This window comes from Podarcis filfolensis (genome assembly GCF_964270895.1).
Source record: "Podarcis filfolensis genome assembly, chromosome: 13".
NCBI classification, from domain to species: Eukaryota; Metazoa; Chordata; class Lepidosauria; order Squamata; family Lacertidae; genus Podarcis; species Podarcis filfolensis.
The window spans coordinates 10,304,487-10,324,068 of record NC_139615.1 but is presented as its reverse complement, the minus strand read 5'-3'; the positions used below and the strand labels follow the sequence as shown (position 1 = coordinate 10,324,068).

The window sequence follows — 19,582 nt, the reverse complement described above, 5'->3', positions numbered from 1 at the left end:
CAGCTCCCGCCCTCTGCATAGTCCCCTGTCCTCTCCCCCAAGGCTGGGAAGGGAGAGAGCGAGGAAGGGGAAAGGCCACTGACCAAAACAGCTTCCCCCCCCCCCCAAGTATGCAGCCAGAAGCAGCGAGGAATGAAGCAGCTTATATTCAAGTATTATTTTTTTTTCTCCCCACCCCCTCCAATTTTAAAAGTGCTGCTTATATTCCGGTGCGGCTTATATTCAGGTCAATACAGTATATAGATGTCCTTGCAACTAACAGAACTGACAGGTGGAAACTCCCTAGAAGCAGGTTTTGGCTGTCCATCAGGGAAGGCAAAAGTTCCTTTGACTTGCCTTGAGAGGTGATGGGCTCTCCTTCACATATAACTTTTAAAGCGGAGGTTTAAGCACCATCTCTCATGAAGGAGTCATAGCCTGCATTGTAGGATTCCTGCACTGAACAGAAAACTGGACTGTAAGTTCCATTTCTGACTTTAAAACTCTATGAAAACCAACCCTCAGAAATAGTGCTATTATCCATGCACAGAGCTAGTGTGGTGTAGTGGTTAGAGTGCTGGACCTAGGAGCTGGGAGACCAGGGTTCAAATCTGTGCTCATCCACGAAGCTCACTGACCTTGGGCCAGTCACTGTCTCTTAGCCTAAGCTACTTCACAAGGTTTTTTATGAGGATAAAATGCAGAAGGGGGAAAGCCATGGATGCCACGGTGAGTTCCTTGAAGGAAAGGTGGGATGTAAATAAAACAGACAAAGGAGAGAAAGCTCTGGATAAATTCCAGAGTTATTAAGACCCTTACTCAGAGTATACACCTGCATGCTTCGAAGCCTCCACCTTTGCTCTCCTGGTTCATTCTCAGCTGGTTTCATGTGGCAGAAACTCACCTGGTGAAACGTTCCTGGGGTGAAGATGCCGTGATGGGTGGGAGAAACTTCACCTGTTGCATTGCATTTTTAACCCAGGCACAGAAGCCCTGCCTGAAAGAAGGGGGTCCCTTCCCAGTGAACGGCTATTAGCATCTCAACATTTCTTCTCCACCATCCCTCTGTAGGTAATGTAAGGGGTCAGAATCCAACACATCTGCCATGAAATTGCCAAGAACCTGTGGCTGTTGCAAAGAATAAGGTTCTTTGCAGGTGGTTGTAGTTAGACAAAAGCAGAAAGCATGAATGAATTACTGGGTCACTGCAACATGCTCTAAGAAGGGCTTTCCTTACACTTCATCAAACTTGATCTGAAAGCAGTTAGTGCAGAATGCTGCAGCACAATTGCTAACAAGGGTGAAGCCTTGCCTGCACAGAACTCCTGCGTTCAGAGATCTGCACTGGATGCCGATTTGCTTCCGGGTCAAGTTCAGGGTGTTAATATTAGATTATAAAGCCCTTAACAACTTGGGACCAGTTTACCTACAAGATCACAGCTTTTCTTTCTGGCACCTGCTGAAAACATTCCACAAGCCTACCCAGGTGCTTTGAAAGTTGAAGTCATTTTAATCTGCTTTAGCAGTTTAACCTTTTAAAGTTTTGAAGTAGGGTTGGTGATTTCTTCTCCACCACCCATTTTCCATTCCAGCTGATAATAGGAACTTTGTGATTAATGACACCTTTCCTTTTGTGTCCTGAATTGTAAACTTTGGGGCAAGGACTGTCTTATTGAGCTCTTCGAGCTGCTCCGGAAGAATATTATTGGCCAAATAAAGAGGTAATAGGTAAAGGTAAAGGGACCCCTGACCATTAGGTCCAGTCGTGACCGACTCTGGGGTTGCGGCACTCATCTCGCTTTATTGGCCGAGGGAGCCGGTGTACAGCTTCCGGGCCATGTGGCCAGCATGACTAAGCTGCTTCTGGCGCGCCAGAGCAGCACACAGAAACACCGTTTACCTTCCCGCCAGAGCGGTACCTATTTATCTACTTGCACTTTGACGTGCTTTCAAACTGCTAGGTTGGCAGGAGCAGGGACCGAACAACGGGAGCTCACCCTGTTGCGGGGATTCAAACCGCCAACCTTCTGATCGGCAAGTCCTAGGCTTTGTGGTTTAACCCACGGCGCCCCCGCGTCCCTAGAAAGAGGTAATACTGCCCCCATAAATAAATGTGGGGCGAGACATAGCAAAAGCCATGTGGGCTCAGACAAACCATACAATTTGAGAGTCTTGCGTTCTGCAGTAGCCTGGCAGACATCTCTTAGGAAGCATACAAAGCAGGGCATGATAGCAACAGCCCTCCCAAACTGCTGCTCCAGTTATGCCACTGGTACTTGGGAGATAGACTGCTTCCGAACATGGAGGTTTCATTGGGCAATGGTGGCTAACAGCCACCACTGACTCTCCTCTGCCACACAATTCGTCACATCTCCTTTTAGACTTCTCTAACCAAGTGACGACATCGCCTCCTCTCGCGGCAGGGGATCCTATGCATTTCTTTTGCATATCAAAACTGGGCTCCTAGCACAGCTGTGACTGAAGGGGCAAGAGGGATAAAAATGAAACACACACAAGTCCTTCGTCTGCTCGAAGGAATGTTTTTATTTGGGTAGCTTGTTTCGTTTTGAGCTTATTTCATGTTAGCGACTCAGGAGAGCGGTTAGGATGTTAAAAATAAGCGTTTCGAAACACCCAGTTAAAATGAGTCTAAAAGTTCTGAAAATGGCAAATACTTGTTTTCTTTAATGTCCACCCCCCACGTTAGCACCATTTCTAAAGACAGAATCAACGCACAGCATCATTGTTAAAAGGGGAATTCTACAACTACGGGCCGCACATTCCGGCTTCATTCACAAAACCGGCTACACCAGGGGTTGTCAACCTGGTCCCTACCGCCCACTAGTGGGCGTTTCAGGATTCTAGGTGGGCAGTAGGGGGTTCTATGGCACAAGCTGAATCCTCCTTCCATCGAGCACTGGTGGGCAGTAAGGAAATTTTACCATCAAGAAAGATGCGTTACTGGGCGGTAGGTATAAAAAGGTTGACTAATCCTTAGCTACACGATGGAGGACTGCTCAAAGCTTTGCAGCTGTGCTTGACAACCTCTTTGCTCCTGCAGTCTGATGTAACTGATTGGAGGTTTGCCGAGGACCTGCCGGGCCAACCATAGCACCTGGCAGGTTGCATTCGCCTCGGTGGGCCACACAAGGCAAGATCCTGCTCTAATGCACAGCAAGTCTTTCATCTTCAAACGGGTTCAGCGGGGGAGTCCCGCCTGAAGAGGAAGCGGCTCCGTCGTCCAATACTTCTCACGACAACAACAACATCAACAATCAAAGTCCTTAACTTTAAAACACAACAGACAAAATTCACAACAGGTTTGGACTAATTCCTACCCTCCCTCCTTTTTTGCGAGGCAACTACGCCCACGAAAGCTGCCCCCTTTCTGAGACTGGTTCAGCACGTGGCCATGCTCCTCACAGCTTTTCCTCCAGTTCCTCATCCGCCGTCAAAAGGTCTTCCTCGTCTTCCAGATCCAAGTCCTCCCTCGACCCCATGGCGCCTTGCGAGGAGGGCAGGTCTCCCAGAGAGAGCCTCCAGTCTTGCGGGACGAGGTGGCGATTCTTTCGGATGAAGGTCAGCATCTTCACGTTAGCCGGGGAGAGGTCCTTGGGGTGCCCCCTGTCCGCCAACGAACTGGCGCCACCGGAGACGTCTTCAGAGGGCACCGACGTGGGCGGGCACCCGAAATGGAACAGGGCCACCTTGAAGAGGGCCGGCCAGACCCCCATCTTCCCCTGCCAGTACAGCATGGGGTCGGCGTTCTCCCCGACGTGGTCCACGTTGTCGTGGAGATACTCCTCCATCTCCCGCAGGGCCGCCGCCGCCCCTCCCTCTGACGCCAGGCCCATGGCGGGGTCGCTCTTGGTAATTGCCCGCCAGCGCTTCATGGTGAACTGCCAGGCCGCCGAGCCGGGGGGTCCGCTGGAGCCGCTGGGCTGCTGCGGGGACGAGCGCCCCATCGGGGAGAAGTCGGCGTCGGGCCCCGGAGGCACGTAGGACCTGGTGGCCAAGTCGAGGATGTGCTCCCTCAACATGGCTGCGTCACCCGTGTCAGCCCCACCCAGCTTCATGGTGGTGATGTCCCTGAAGCGGGGGTCGAGGAAGGCGGCCACCCGGCAGATGAGGGTGCCCTTCATCTCGCTCAGCTGGTTTTGGGCTTCCAGGCAGTCCAGGGCCTGTGTGGTCAGGTGGGCTGCCGTGTTGTTGTTCTCCTGGTAGTACCTGGTCCTCAAGGCCCGCAGCTGCTCCTCCAGGAACCACAGCAGAGGGAGAGCCTGGCAGAGCGTGGCGTCTGGGCGGGTGACCAGTGTGGCGGCGTCCTCAAAGGGCTTGAGGATCTCCACCAAACACTTCACCACCTTCCAGTCCGGCGGCGTCAGGTGCAGCAAGGCGGCCTCCTCGTCTTGCTCGAAGATGGCGCTGACGGCTTGCCGCTCCCGGTAGAGGCTCTCCAGCATCCTCAGCGTGGAGTTGGATCTCCGGGGAGGTTCGTGCCCCGCCGGCTGCCGGTGCGAGCCCAGGATGGCCTGCGCCTCCAGCAGGCGCCGCCGGACCGCAGTCGAGTGCTTGTAACGGGTGCAGATCCTCCGGGACGTCTTCAGCAGCCGGTCGACGTGGGCATCAGCCGCCAAGAAGGCCTTCACCACCAGCTTCAGGCAGCGCGCCAGGCAAGGGACGTACTTGAGGCGCAGCTCGCGCACGGCCTTCGCCGTGTTGGCCCCGTCATCAAGGACCACGCCCCCGGTCTTCAGGTCATAGAGCCAGTCTTGCAGCACCTCCCTCAGCTTGTGGCAGATGTCCTCGGCCGAGCAGGGCCCCTCGAAGGCACACACCGACAAGGTGGCATGATGCCGCGAGAGGACGCCCGCCGACTCGGCCACCCAGTGCCCTGTCACCGACATGTAGGAGGCTGTCTGCCGGGCCGACCAGGTGTCTATGGCGATGTGGACCGTACGGCCCACGCTGCCCACCACCGCTTGGCGGACGGCTCGGGACACCACCTTAGACAGCTCGGGCACAGCCTTTGTGGCAAAGAACGCGCGCCCGGGGATTTTCCAGCGGGGCTGGGCGGTGGCCATCAGCCGGCGGAACCCGTCGCTTTCCACGTACGACGGGGGCTGCATGTCCACGGCAAGCATCCAGGCCGTTTCGGAAGCCAGCTGGATGGCGGCCGAGTGCGTCGGCGGGTAGTACGGCTGGTTCCTCTCCTGGCGCACGGGCTGGAAGGCCGGGGCAGGTGTCTCGGTCACCACGATGGTCGGGCCGTGTGGCCTCTCCTTCAGGGGCATCAGGGGTGAAGGAGGGACCACCGCGACACCTGGCAAGTGCAGCCCGTGGTGCACCTTCAGGTGTTTGTGGAGTGCCGTGGTGCCAGGGCGGGTGCCCCCGTCCTTGCCCCTGCGCACCCGCTTCTGGCAAGTGCTGCAGACAGCTACGCATGGCTCCCTGGGATCCAGGGTGAAATAATCCCACACGGCCGAGGTGGTTTTCTTGGGGGCGTGTGTGGGGATGCCGTCCACTACCAGCACTTCCCGCTCGCGCCCGCGCTTGTGATGGTGGTGGTGGGAAGAGGACGAGACGTGTGTCATGGGGGTGAAGAAATGCACCATCTCGATGCCCGCCCTGCCCATAGTGCCAGCGGGCATGTAGGTCCCCGGAGGAGCAGACTGCGGGTGGAGGACGTGGGGCGGGGAGAACGACACTCTCTCAATGACCTCCTCTCCGTCGTCGTCCTCCTTCTTGAGGTACGAGAGCATCTCTTGAGCCTCGGGGTGGCCGGGCTCCTTCGCCCCCAGCTGGTTGGACGCCGCTGGAGAGAAAGCGCCCAGCTCTGCCGCATCCTCGTCCTCCTCGTCTTCTTTCTCCTTCAGGTAGGAGAAGAGGTCGTGCACGGTTGTCGTCGACGGGCCGGGCTCCTCCTCCTCCTTCATCGCCGGCTGCAAAGAAACCGCCGGGGCAGCCATGACGGGGAACGGTTCCCGGGAAACGCCGGCCTCCGGCGCGCCAGAAAAGTGAGGCTCCTGGAGGTGGATGGCCACGCCTCTCCGGGAAAAAGTCGCCAGCTGGGCTCTTCTGCCCCGGCCGCGCCTTGGCATCATGGCAGAGGAGCCCTGGGAAGGGGAGGAAAAGGAACACAAGCGTTTCACTCCAGACAGGCTCCCTCTGATCACTCAGAAGCCCAGCGGCTTCTTTTAAAAGCAGACACTCAAATGCAGGAAACAAAGGGCAATGTGCTGTCCCGCCTTTATCTCCCCTTTCATACCCACAACTTTTCACACCGCAAGGGTGGGACATCCTTGTCAGCTCAAGGTTCTCATTACCATCTGGGCAATCTTTCATTGAACATACTATCTGATGGCCTATTAAATGTGTTCCAAAATTGTTACTGCTTTGCTACTGTTTTTAACATAGAATTGTAGAGCTGTGTGGGACCCTGAGGGTCATCTATGGCAACCCCCTGCAATGCAGGAATCTTGCCCACAGCTGTCCCTTGGTAGGCTCAACCTTCTGGTTAACAGGCAGATGCATCGACCCATTGTGCCATTATGTATTTTCTGCGTTGTTTTTTCTCGTGAACTGCCCTTAGATCTACCGATGAAGAGCAGTAGGGTTAAGGTTAGGGTTCTCAATATTCTCTGGTTGGCCTGTTATTTTCTCCTACCAATAGGTAACCTACGTAAGGACTCTATATCGGCTCTTGGATACCCCATAAGGGGAAAAGGGCAGATTTGTTTACAACACCACTGAGTGGGAGCAATGGCCAGAGAATCCTACTGATTCTTGGGAGCAGGAAAATGGTAAATAAATGGGTTTGGGTGGGTATAGAGGGGGGCATACAGTGGGGCTGAAATCCTCCATCATAGCTCTTCACACACTATTTTGTTGCTAGTTACATGTAGGTAGCCGTGTTGGTCTGCCGTAGTCGAAAGAAAATAAAAAAATTCCTTCCAGTAGCACCTTAGAGACCAACTAAGTTTGTTATTGGTATGAGTTTTCGTGTGCTTAGTTGTTCTCTAAGGTGCTACTGGAAGGAATTTATTTATTTTATTTTGTTGCTGACTCCATTTGCCCCAGTTATTTTCTTATGGTGCTACTTCATGCTCATGGCATTTTGCAAAGAGAGATAGGTCAGATCTGCCTCCAAGAGGCTTACAATTCAGTGGTACCTTGGTTCTCAAATGTCTTGGTACTCAAACAACTTGGAACCCAAACACTGCAAACCCATGTTGTAAACAAAAATTGCCCCTTTCCCTTATGGGGTATCCAAGAGCCCATATAGAGTCTTTACATAGGTTCCCTATTGGTAGGAGAAAATAACAGAGGCCAACCAGAGACTATTGAGAAACAAAGCAGCTAGTAAGCTTGATCTTTATTGATCTGTTGCAACAGGGTGCTCCCCTCACCCGCAAGAAAGGAGGAGGTACCCAGAACAATGGCGCGCAAGGCCTTATATAGACTTTTGAAATTGCTACCCTGTAGATCAAGACCACCCCCAGAAACATCATACATCACAGAAGGGGTGTATCTCAAGACCACCACCCCATATACATCATACCTACATCACAGAAGAGGTGGTCTAAAACAGAAATTTGAATGTTGTTTTTCTCCTGTTGTTGTTTATCTCCTGTCTGGCAGGTTACTTGATTGGATTGCCTGGGGAACCTGGCCAGTCTTTTGTAATGATAAATACTTAGTTCTGGGCCATGTCACAGGCTCACACCCTATTCATATCTTAAATGTGCCCTTAAGACAGGGTTTGTGAAGGAAAAGACAATGGGGAGGTTTCCCACTTTGACCTTGCAGAGAAATCATTTGCTCAGTTTGGGAATCAAAATGGTTTCAGGTTGGTCTTCCTGCGCTGATCTATGTACGTGCTTGGTTGGTACACTTATGAACATTTAACATATACCTAAGACCTCAACATTCCTATCACACCCAGAAGTAAGTGTTCCTGTTTGCCAACTTTTTTCAGAAGCCAAATACGCACCGTTTTGAGTGTTACGCTTCCGATTTGAATGACACACTTCCGTTTTCCGTGTTACGCTGAGATCTGTCTGCTTTTGCTATTTATTTTGCATTTTTGAGGCTCTTCTTTTGCTGACTGTGTGGAGCCCAGTTCAGCCACTGATTGATTGATTGATTGTGTGACTGCAGTACATGTGTATCTGAAGAAGTGTGCATGCACACGAAAGCTCACACCAAGAACTAACTTAGTTGGTCTTTAAGGTGCTACTGGAAGGAAAAATTTTTTTTGCAGTACATTGTTTATTGCTTTCATTTTATGGATCAATGGTCTCATTAGATAGTAAAATTCATGTTAAATTGTTATTTTAGGGGTTGTTTTTAAAAGTCTGGAATGGATTAATCCGTTTTGCATCACTTTCTATGGGAAAGCGCGCCTTGGTTTTGGAACGCCTTGGTTTTGGAATGGACTTCCGGAACGGATTAAGTTTGAGAACCAAGGTACCACTGTATAGAATTCCTCTATTTTCATCGGAGAAATGTTGGAAGGGGTGTTAGTATTGTCTACTGCCAGCAGCTCTCCGGGGATTTCGGCCAGGCAGGCGACATCCCCAGCCCTAAGTCCCTATGCGCCTTCTACATGCATGGCACATGCTTCACTGCTGAGCTACAGCCCTTGGTGGTAGAGGTGCCGCTACTCTAGAAGTAACTCCCTCTCTTGAGAAATTCACCAAGCGTAGCCTTTTGCAGACCTCCTCCAGGAGCAGGAAGAAAACATTCCAATCTCCAAAGGTGTTTAAAGCTGGTTGGCAAATCCCACCACCGATTTCCTTTCCTAGCACCTTGACCAGAAGCTTTAGGATAGCAGGAACAATGAAGCCTGCACCTTGTTGGGCTCCAAACTCCGCCCCCCTCCAGCCCCAGCCAGCTTGCCCAGTGGTCAGGGAGGATGGGAGCTGGGGTGCAGAAGCATCTGGAGAAACAGAGGGGCCCTCCCCCCCCACTTTTGTTCATATCTATTTTGATTGTCTATCAACATATTGTTTTGAATTGTTTTTCAATATTGCTTTTTTTAATGCTGTAACCCGCCCTGCGCACTTAGGGTTAAAGGCAGGTAATTAATAAACAAAGGAACAATATTGTTTCATTAAACCAGTTAAAAGTCTTTCAACATGAAGGGAAGCAGGATGGAGAAGTTCCCCTAACATGGGAAATGTAGAGAGACTAGCTCTAGCCTACCTTACAGGGTTGTTGTAATTTACTTTTTTTAGATGCTAGAGAAATATGCGTGAAATCTAAAACGTTGCTGCTGAAGAGAACAACAGATAAATAAATAAATATTTTTTAAGGGGGGGGGGAATCACCATTGCTACGCCTTTCCCCTCCCTCCTCCCCGCAGGCGTATTCGTTAACTGAACTCTCAGTGGCTTAAAAGGAGATGCAACGCCTTTCTCTGATACCGAAGCACGAGAGACAAAAGCGATCTTCGCCCTTAAAAGCGGGACACACTCACCAATCCAAGATGGAAGCTGCGCCGACTATCAGGAACAACCCAATCCCTCAGTTATATTTTTTTTTTTTTGCAGAGATGGCTTGCAAGTAAGCGATACGCCTTATTGCAAAAAGACGCACACGCGCAAAACGACGCCCGATTTTAAAAATACAGATTATCATTTATTTATTTTTTAAAATGTCGCAGGCTATCTATTCCAAAACGATATATAAAAACGTAAAAAAGGAACAAAAAGCACCCGGAAGAAAACCCTAACACCCGGATGTTAAAAAAAACCTTACAGGAAACCTCACTTCCCATATTTCTTTTTTTCCTTCCGCAAAATTCATTGCACGACCCACACTTTCGTAGGTTTGCTTGGCGAGGGATTGGGAGTGAGGTGTCGATTCTTGTGCATAGCTCCTCGGAAGCAAGCCCCACTGAGATTTACTCCTAGCGAGTGCATTCGCACGTTTACTCACTGAATTTTTCTGGGGCATTAGTACCAGGTGGGTGGTGAAAGGAACAGAATCCAGCCCTTAGCGTAAATTCTCTTTTGCAATTACGCACCTTCGACACATACTGCATGCTAAAAAAGGAGAGAAAAATGCAACGATTGCTTTGATCCTCACTGCATGTGTTTCCCGTCCCCTGCTCCAATTAAATCAACCCATCAACCGGTATTTCTCTTGTACGTAAAATAAATTCACGTTTCCTGCTTTTTAAAAATTTCACGCGATAATGAACTACAGCCCTTAATTATTTTCCTTATGTTAGCTTTGCAACCTAGCAACAGGCAAAAGTAGAGGAAAAGGCTGGATCTATCAATCTGATCTATCTAGGTCTGTTTGCTTGCTTTTCTAGCTAATATTTGAATATATAATCAGTCTGGCTTTTTAAATCGAGGCAGCAGCTGAAATGTTTCGTTCACAAGCCTCCCGGGCCGCCCAATAGCACGCCAGCGTTCGAATCGTGGTCATTTACATCCTTAGAACGCTGGAGAGTGACGCAAGCTCGTCGCCGTCCAATAGCGACGTCGCACTTTGGAGCCCTCATTTCCATAAGCGTCCTATAAATAAGGGAGCTCATCAACCGCACCACCACTCTTGCTTGAGGCTGCAGTTGAGCGAGAAGACTGAAAATGCCTGAACCGGCCAAATCCGCTCCCGCGGCCAAGAAGGGCTCCAAGAAGGCCATCACCAAGACGCAGAAGAAGGGCGACAAGAAGCGCAAGAAGAGCCGCAAGGAGAGCTACTCCATCTACGTCTACAAGGTGCTCAAGCAGGTCCACCCGGACACGGGCATCTCGTCCAAGGCCATGAGCATCATGAACTCCTTCGTCAACGACATCTTCGAGCGCATCGCGGCCGAGGCTTCCCGCCTGGCGCACTACAACAAGCGCTCCACCATCACCTCCCGGGAGATCCAGACCGCCGTGCGCCTCCTGCTGCCCGGAGAGCTGGCCAAGCACGCCGTCTCCGAGGGCACCAAGGCCGTCACCAAGTACACCAGCTCCAAGTGAGCTGGGCGCCCTCTTTTCGGTTGCCTGGGAAAGTGCTACAGAAACCCAAAGGCTCTTTTAAGAGCCACCCACTTTCTCATTTGAAAAGCGCTGTTCCGCGTTGTGTTAACTTTATTCCCCCCCCCCGTGGGGGGGTTTCCTTTGGTGTCCTGCTGTCGGGATTTAGTGGGGAATAATACCAAGAGACGAGGGAGGGGACAGGAAGAGATCGGCTGTATCTAACGTTACTCTTAAATCTGGGTCGACCAATTAATAGGTCTAATAATAGTGGTAATTATTATTACGGTCAAAGACCAGTTCATAATAGGTCTATTCGTCTTCCTTTATTTCAATGGGCCTATTTTAGTTGGGCTTAATGTTATCAGTGAAATATTAAGTGTGCATTCCTATAATAAAAGGTATGGTGAGACTGAACCTATAGGTTCAAAGCGCTGCTTTGCTATTTGGTCGGGAGAGACTTGTGAGTTCCCCCGCGTTCTTCCTACCCTGATCCCTTTAGCGGTTTCTGAATGGCGTTTCCCTAATGATTATTTCCTCCCCCCGCCATTAAATCCACGTTAGGGCCACAAAGCCATATCCCCTCATTCTTTTTCTAAAGGCGCATGACAATTCGGTCACGGCTGCAATCTTTGTCGCTTGCTTCTGAGTAGGTCTCATTGAACTGAATGGGGTTTGCTTCTGAAGTAGCCTGGATTGCGCTAGAATTAAAAGGTCCTAACCCGGCACTAAACGGCCAGGTGGAAGTGACGCCCGAAGCTATTAAGTTACTGCGTTTGTGTACTGCGATCTGCTTGTTTTAAATTAAATAATGAAATCTTTGGCAGCAAGACAGCCAGCGAGTGATAAACTGTGTTTGAGAGCGCTTTTACCAGCAGCCCGGCTAGCTCAGTCGGTAGAGCATGAGACTCTTAATCTCAGGGTCGTGGGTTCGAGCCCCACGTTGGGCGCGAGATTTTTCTTTACATTCTTTGGAAAAATATATATAGCAAAGACCACGGTGGGTAAACAATGCACGGTGCAAGCTCACGCTCTTTCCACGCGTTTCCTGTACCACAGACAGAATACTATGGACAGATGATGAACTGGGTCGCATGGCATAACTTTTAAAAAGGGCCTATATTGCATCTTGTATCCAGGTCTTTTTAAAATACGCTCTTCATCAACACTTATATGACCTATTCCCCATTTCCCACTTTTTTTTAAAGAGTCTAGTGCCACAAGTGGTTTCTGTTTGCGTTTTTTTCTTTCCTAAATTGCTTCGCCGAGCAAAAAGAAAACATTGCAAACACCTCCTTTGCAAATTAATTTCTGGAGACTGTGTCTGCTATGAAACACAGGAGCTGAAAGTAATCAAGAAGCCAGAAAACGATCGGCTGTGTTAACAAAAGCCCAGTTTATTTTACATTTTTTAAGGCTGTCTTATGAGGTAGCTTTTCTTTTTAAGGAAAATTGTAGAGGCCCCTGGATGACCCCAAACCACAGCCTTCCAGTTAACAGCCCAAGCCACTACTGGATTACGCTGGTTGAAAATCAATGATAGTTTAAAATAAGGTTACCAGATCTTTTTCAAAGAATCCGAGGACACTTTTTTTAAAAAAAGAATTTTTTAAAAAAGTTATTTTTAAAAATTAAGAATTAATATCTTCTCTTCTGTGGTCTCCTCTGTCACGCGGCCTTCCTCTAGGCCCTGGCCTGCTCTCTTGGAGCACTAGCCGCCATGGAGTAGACTCGGGTCGGGCCTGGGCTCGACCATGTGTCCTTGCCCTCCCGGTGCTCTCCTACCTCTCCTCCTGAGCTGGGGCAGCAGCACCACAAGGTCAGGGCTCCCCTCTTTTTTCTCCTTCCTCTTCCTTCCTTCTCCTTCTCCTCTCCTTTTCCCTGTGTTGGCTCCGGGGTTTCCCTGCCCTGGAGCGCCACTGGGTAGTTGGCTGCTCACACCCGGCTCAATTTGGGTCGCGGGGTGGTGGTGGTGGGGAGGTCAGCGGTTACCCCAGTTGATGCACCGGGCATCCCCGATTCCCCCTTGGCAGTGGCAGTGGCAGCCCGTAGCCAGCCTGGTAGTGCAGTTGGCTCCGGCTGGCTTCTGAAGCTGCTCGCTGCAGTGGCACCCACCATTTTGCCTTGCCGGAAGTCCCCATATGATGTATCTTGTGCCGTTGAACCAATCACACAACATTAAGTCCCTTCTAATAAATCTACAACACTTAAAATATAAATCTGGGGACATTAAATGAAATCTGGGGGTGGATTTGTAAATCTGGGGACTGTCCTCAGGAAACGCGGATGTCCCGTAACCATAGTTTAAAAGATGAAAAAGTAAAAATTTTTAACTTACCATACCATAACCACCCTTCTGAATCAAACCTCTATTTAGTCGAATATTCTGTACTAACTAGTCGGCATCCTGATGCTTTTGAAAAAGTCCACCAGGAGAGCATGAAGACAACAGACCCGGCTCCTGTGCTCTCCCTCTCAACGACTGGTATTCACAGGTACACTGCACCTCAGAATGGAGGTTCCATCACTGATCTAACACCCATTCCTTTGTCAGCCCTCCTTGTAAAACCATCTAGTCTTGTGACCATATCTGCCAGCAACACATATCATGAATTATGCGAGGTGCAAAGGGTTTTCCTATGTTGATCCTCACACCAGTGCACATAAATTTCACGGGATAGACTGGAGTCCTTTCTGTTGAGGTCTAGTGCAGACTCCCTTTCCTGTGTGTGTTGTTTTTTATGAAGACTATGCAGCACCTTTATAGTAAAAATAGGAAAGATGTGTCTTTTTATTTAACTGGTGTATTTGACCATGGTCGTTGATGGATGGACTTTAGCTTAGAAACCGTATAAAACTGGTCAAGAAAACAATCGTTTCTCCCCGTCGGGGAATCGAACCCCGGTCTCCCGCGTGACAGGCGGGGATACTCACCACTATACTAACGAGGAAGTCACAGTTAAGCCTTAGACAAAGCACCCTGCATTCCTGAGTTGCCACCTGGAAAGGGTCAATAAGGAACTAACCAATCCCTTTATAGCGCGCGAATTTAAAATGTTGAAATTGTCCCGTTATTTTATACTTTCAAGCAGCGTCGTTGGACGTTTTGCCCTTACATAATTAAGATTTTCTACTCACGCTTTCTCCACTCCTTCTAAAATACGTTGATATTTCGTATCTATAAGCAAACGGGACACTTTTTTAAAAAAACTCTTAGAAATCACTGTGATTGTTAAATTATTTAACTTATTTATTTAACTTGCATACATAAAACAAGCTCTAAAAGCTTTTAAAGGAAAGTTTTTACTCTTTTCCTCCGCCCATCGCAAACACACTCGCTAACTACAACTTGAAGCGCTGAATCTTATGAAAAAGTCGAGACATTTCCCGCAGCACTTTTCATCCAAAGGCTGCTCTCCATACTGCGTAGCAGGGTACCCTACAACTCCATACAATTAGACTATGATGTAACTGATATTAAAGCCACTGCGGCTTATGTATTTTATGCACAAAGGCGTGATCAGATCTTTTACTAAGAAAGTGGGTGGCTCTTAAAAGAGCCTTTGGTTTTCTTTTTGGAAAGCCCAATAATCATTTCTCCGGGGAAGCTCACTTGGAGCTGGTGTACTTGGTGACGGCCTTGGTGCCCTCGGAGACGGCGTGCTTGGCCAGCTCTCCGGGCAGCAGGAGGCGCACGGCGGTCTGGATCTCCCGGGAGGTGATGGTGGAGCGCTTGTTGTAGTGCGCCAGGCGGGAAGCCTCGGCCGCGATGCGCTCGAAGATGTCGTTGACGAAGGAGTTCATGATGCTCATGGCCTTGGAGGAGATGCCCGTGTCCGGGTGGACCTGCTTGAGCACCTTGTAGACGTAGATGGAGTAGCTCTCCTTGCGGCTTTTCTTGCGCTTCTTGTCGCCTTTCTTCTGCGTTTTGGTAATGGCCTTCTTGGAGCCCTTCTTGGCCGCAGGAGCGGATTTCGCTGGCTCAGGCATCTTCAACAATCAGATCACCACTGCCGTAGAGCACAAGCAGTAAAAGAATGATGGTGCGGGATTCGCCGTCCCTTTATTTATAGGCTGGATAATGCAAATGAAGTTTCCAAAGTTCTTAGTTACCATTGGACGAGAAGTACGCTACCCTTACGCTATTGGAAGAGAGCCCATGCATTTCAAATCTCGCGCTGCAATTGGGTGTTTTAAAGAAACTTTTCTTATTGGCCTTTTTTAACAACAGTTAATTCTCATTGGCTGGAAGCGGCACCATTTTGATAGCAGGCCAATCCTTTTTCCCGCTTCTTTGGTACAGTGGTACTTCTTCCTTCCTGGGGAGAATTAGACCCGCATCTCTTCTCATTCTCTAGGGAACTTTCTGCCCTGTTGTATGTTGTATACGGGTCCCGCGACAAAACTGTAAATTGGCAAAGTGCTGTTAAAAGTTGACTAATCGAAGTGTACGTTTCATATCCTAGTAAGAGCTTGCACTACATCTACACGACCCCCAGGAATGAAGAATACTTGAGATTAAAATGAGAAAAAAGGCTCAGATGTTCTGAGGTTAAGCTCCAATATACAGCCGAAATAGCTCAGTTGGGAGAGCGTTAGACTGAAGATCTAAAGGTCCCTGGTTCGATCCCGGGTTTCGGCAGCTATTTTTTGGCCTTTGGTTCAGTTTGCTAGGAATTTTCAATTTCCTAGTACTGTATTTTATGAAGTTTTTGCTGTTAGCTTGAGTGTTCTTAAATTTTATGTGTTAATGTGTACTTCTGCTAAAAAAATACACCCAGAAATTGCACATTTAAATGCAGACCAACGGTTGGAAATGCCTGAAGGTGTGTGTTTTAAGCACAGAATATTTTAGTTGTTTTCTTTTGCAACTGTTGTATGCTGAAACTACAGAATTCATAGATTTACAATCTAATGCACGTCTTCAATCTTGAGTGCAGTAAATTTAGGTGCAAGCATATTTTCCTGCCTTACAATATGCTTAAAATCGTGCTGCAAACCTTGTATTTTTTAATATAATGTAGAATTATTTTAAAATCACTTAACAGTGGCAGTTGCCTAAGTATTGCGAACCTACCCAATACTCTGATCCACAATGCAGTTGAAAGGAAGCTACGCTGGAGACGCTCACTTGGCCCCAACTCATAATGTGTTAGTGCAAAACGAAAATCCAAGTGCATTTGTAATCGCTTCTGAAAACAAAAGTATTGTCGTTTTTTTAGGAAAATGTGGGCAACCCACCGCTACAGAAGGCAATGAGAATTCAGAAATATTTAAAAGGAAAATACATACAAGGAAATTGAGCTTACCACTATCGAAACCGAACAAAATAACCAAGGGTCCTTATACCATAAAGTAAAAGATTCGATGCCTCGAGCTAGGTTTCTATGTATTTTGGACATTATTCCAACGATTCCAGTGCGTTAGGTAAAATAGCGTTAGCAATTGGCTCTTTTCCAGAAAAAGTGGGTGGCCCTGAAAAGGACCTTTTGTTGATGTTTTGGTCTGTGGAAGCGGAGGAGCCGTTAGCCGCCGAAGCCGTACAGAGTGCGGCCCTGGCGCTTGAGAGCGTACACCACGTCCATGGCGGTGACCGTCTTCCTCTTGGCGTGCTCGGTGTAGGTGACGGCGTCGCGGATGACGTTCTCGAGGAAGACCTTAAGGACGCCGCGAGTCTCCTCGTAAATGAGCCCGGAGATGCGCTTGACTCCTCCGCGGCGAGCGAGGCGGCGGATGGCGGGCTTGGTGATGCCCTGGATGTTGTCGCGGAGCACTTTGCGGTGCCTCTTGGCGCCTCCTTTCCCCAACCCCTTGCCTCCCTTTCCACGTCCTGACATCTTCTTAATGAACGGCTTCCAACACAGACTAGAAATGTGAAACGGCTCCCGAAAAACCGCCTTTAAATAGTTTGGGATCCGACCAGAATGAAAACTTCAACAATGGGCCGCGAATTTGTACTTGCGTCACACCTCCGTGCGCATGAACTGACGCTATCCAATCAACGATGAACAGCTATTTCAAACTAACCAATCAAACACTCTCCGGCAAATGGTAGCGGAAACGCTATTTGGCGCCTATCTCTGTCTTTGATCAAAAGAGGATTTTTGTGCAGTCCTGGCGTATGCGTGCTTTTGGGCGGAAGTAAAAATCCCACTTGAAGTTACCTCTTCGAGAATAGTATCGTATTCATTCTCGGCCTAGCCTCCTTCAATCGAGGAGGGACTATTGATTGGCTTCCTGGAAGCGGGATTTCCCTTTTTAATTGCTAATTTTAACTCCACATCCTGCTGTGTGGACAACATGAATCTGCTGGTACGAAAATAAATGTAAGGAAGCAGGCATCGCCTCCGCTGTAAATAGACAGATGCATGTGGTGATTAAAAGTAAAAATATGGGTTCGGATTTTAGCTTTTAGAGAAAACCATCTTTAGTTCCTAAAGTCAACCACAGAATTCGCAGTACGTGCAGCACCACTGACAAAACTAATACACACACGTGGGAGCTGTTTTCAATTTGGTGCTCAAAACGTACAGGTGAGCGGATACTATGAGGGAGAAGGGTATGGCACGTATCGAACGTTACAGGAACGGGGTTCCGCCCTTCTCTCCCTGCGCGTCAGACAAGCCTCTGGAGCACATTTCGAGGGCGCATGGGTGTTGCAGAGTAGAGGAGAAAATAATGTTCAAAGGGAAGTGTGAGCGGCACAATAGCGTTTTCCTCATTCCCAGAATCTAAATTGCTTTCCCATTAGTAGCGGCACAAAGGTCATCTCCTCATCACCAGCACACTCATTTGTCAGAATGATTCTTTAATTTGGAGAGTTTCATTAGTTTTACGATGGACAGAAATCTATGCCCTCTAAGGTTCTGCAGTAGAAACGTCGCCTTTCGCTGGCTGGCGCTGGAACAGAAGAGGGGGTCCGTCGCTCTGTGGGGAGAGGATAGAACACAAGCAGGCTTTGTGTGCATGCAAAGGGATCCTGCGTTCAATGACAGGCAGGACTGAGGAGTAAAAACCTGCCCAAGAGCTAGATGGACCCGTTGCCTGGCTTGGGAAATGACAGGTTCTTATATAGAGCAACAACTATATATAGCTCTTACAAGGAAACTGGGTTGCTTAAATGGGGTCAATAGGGGTCATTTTTCTAATGAGAAGGAAAGCTTCACATGATAAACCAATGTTAGTCAATAAGTGTATTGATCTATAGAGTGATTTAGGGAGTAGAATTAATTCCTTAGACTACTAGGGAGATACTGAAGTTATAATCCCCACTGTGGAAGGATGTGTGGATCCAGAATTGGCCTACACAGTCACTTACAGACTCATTGTTAAAACTGCGTTTATGGAAGACAATCTTACTCGGCTACGAGTGATCGCCAAAGAAAAGAATAATCAACAGGTGTTTTACCCCCAATGGTCAAGTACGTTATAGTATTTGAGAGAAGGAAAAGACACACTGTAGGGCACCCACCTCCTATTTCAGCTCTATATGTTTTTCAAGGCTCAGATGAATTCTACTGAATCCAAGTTTTACTCAGTTCCTTTGGAAAAAGCAATGTGTGTGCACACACACACTCTTTCTGCCTGTGTGTGGAAGCTTGATCCAAGGAAGAAAGATGACAAAAGTAACCAGAGAAATCCAAATAGCCTAAAATGATTGGACACCTCTGTTCTGGTATTCCTGGATGGGTGTTGACACTTAGTAAACACAAATCCATAGTGGGGAGTGTTGTTGTGCTCAGGTCTTGCTTGGGAACCTGGTGGACCAGAATCCTTGACTAGATGGGTCTTCTTTAGCCTAATCCAGCAGGGGGGTTCCTACAATTTTATGGGATTGCTGGAGTACACGGGTCCTTGGTCTGCTCTAGCAGGTTTCTTGCTTTGCTAAGTGTTACACCATTTTAGCAGGAGTAAAAAAGCAGCCAGCACACCTCACCCTGAATATCTAACACCATCCAGGTCGCTTATGCCAGATAATTTCTAGGAGAAATAAACAAAGAGTCCATTGCACTGTCGAGATCAGGCAGGGCAGAATGTATCAACTTGTACTCGTTCCTCCAAGTGATGGGATCTGGCTGAAGAGCCCTTCGCATGGCTGTGACCAAAGACATCCAGCTCTGCTGTGATGAGAGCAGAAGCTCAGGACCAAGCGCTGAATAAAAGTCTGTTGCAACTCTGCCCAGGGTACACCCCTCACCAAGGCCCTGCTCTGCATATTGGAGGATATTTGCATAAATGTCATATGCCCTTGACCTGTATTAAGTATAATTGCATATTAAGTACTAAGTACCTTGCAAGGTAGAAGATTGGGGGGGGGATTGGTATTTTATATTACCAACTGCCCTGGCCCTACTCAACACTAGCATGTGGTCCCTGCAATACTATCCATGAGGCAATGCAGCCCTCTGGTTGGAAAAAATCCACCCCACATTCCCAACCCTAACTTGGGGCAAACTGACTAGAAGCCGACATTTTTCTGCAAAAGGCTGGGCCAACTTGTCAGTACACAAGTTGAGATCTTTCGCTTTATCCATTGCAAGTGCTTCACTTAGTTCTCATTTCAGCTATTTGTGGCTATGCTTTTATGCTCCAAACATGAAGGCCAATTGTAAAAAGAAGCTACA

General features: G+C 48.5%; 4 protein-coding genes across 4 annotated transcripts; 1 reads left to right on the top strand and 3 right to left on the bottom strand.

Annotated features, from left to right (window-relative positions):
• Nucleotides 1-2,503: 2,503 nt before the first annotated feature.
• Nucleotides 2,504-9,839, bottom strand: LOC310747080 (zinc finger BED domain-containing protein 6-like). Its single transcript, XM_083581396.1, has 2 exons — nucleotides 9,461-9,839; nucleotides 2,504-6,095 (listed from the first exon to the last, which is right to left on the bottom strand). Exon 2 carries the CDS (start codon nucleotides 6,081-6,083, stop codon nucleotides 3,399-3,401), a length of 2,685 nt encoding a protein of 894 aa, XP_083437522.1. The 5' UTR covers nucleotides 6,084-6,095; nucleotides 9,461-9,839; the 3' UTR covers nucleotides 2,504-3,398.
• A 720-nt stretch (nucleotides 9,840-10,559) lies between these two features.
• Nucleotides 10,560-11,240, top strand: LOC310747243 (histone H2B 1/2/3/4/6-like). The gene has a single exon (XM_083581585.1). It carries the CDS (start codon nucleotides 10,581-10,583, stop codon nucleotides 10,959-10,961), a length of 381 nt encoding a protein of 126 aa, XP_083437711.1. The 5' UTR covers nucleotides 10,560-10,580; the 3' UTR covers nucleotides 10,962-11,240.
• A 3,233-nt stretch (nucleotides 11,241-14,473) lies between these two features.
• On the bottom strand, nucleotides 14,474-14,948 carry LOC310747510 (histone H2B 1/2/3/4/6-like; the record flags this gene model as incomplete). Its single annotated transcript, XM_083581965.1, has 1 exon — nucleotides 14,474-14,948. The coding sequence occupies one exon, from the start codon at nucleotides 14,946-14,948 to the stop codon at nucleotides 14,568-14,570; it is 381 nt and encodes a 126-aa protein (XP_083438091.1). The 3' UTR covers nucleotides 14,474-14,567.
• LOC310747511 (histone H4) lies at nucleotides 14,474-16,795 on the bottom strand (the record flags this gene model as incomplete). The annotated part of the gene is made up of 1 exon (XM_083581966.1): nucleotides 14,474-16,795. The coding sequence occupies one exon, from the start codon at nucleotides 16,793-16,795 to the stop codon at nucleotides 16,484-16,486; it is 312 nt and encodes a 103-aa protein (XP_083438092.1). The 3' UTR covers nucleotides 14,474-16,483.
• Nucleotides 16,796-19,582: the final 2,787 nt, after the last annotated feature.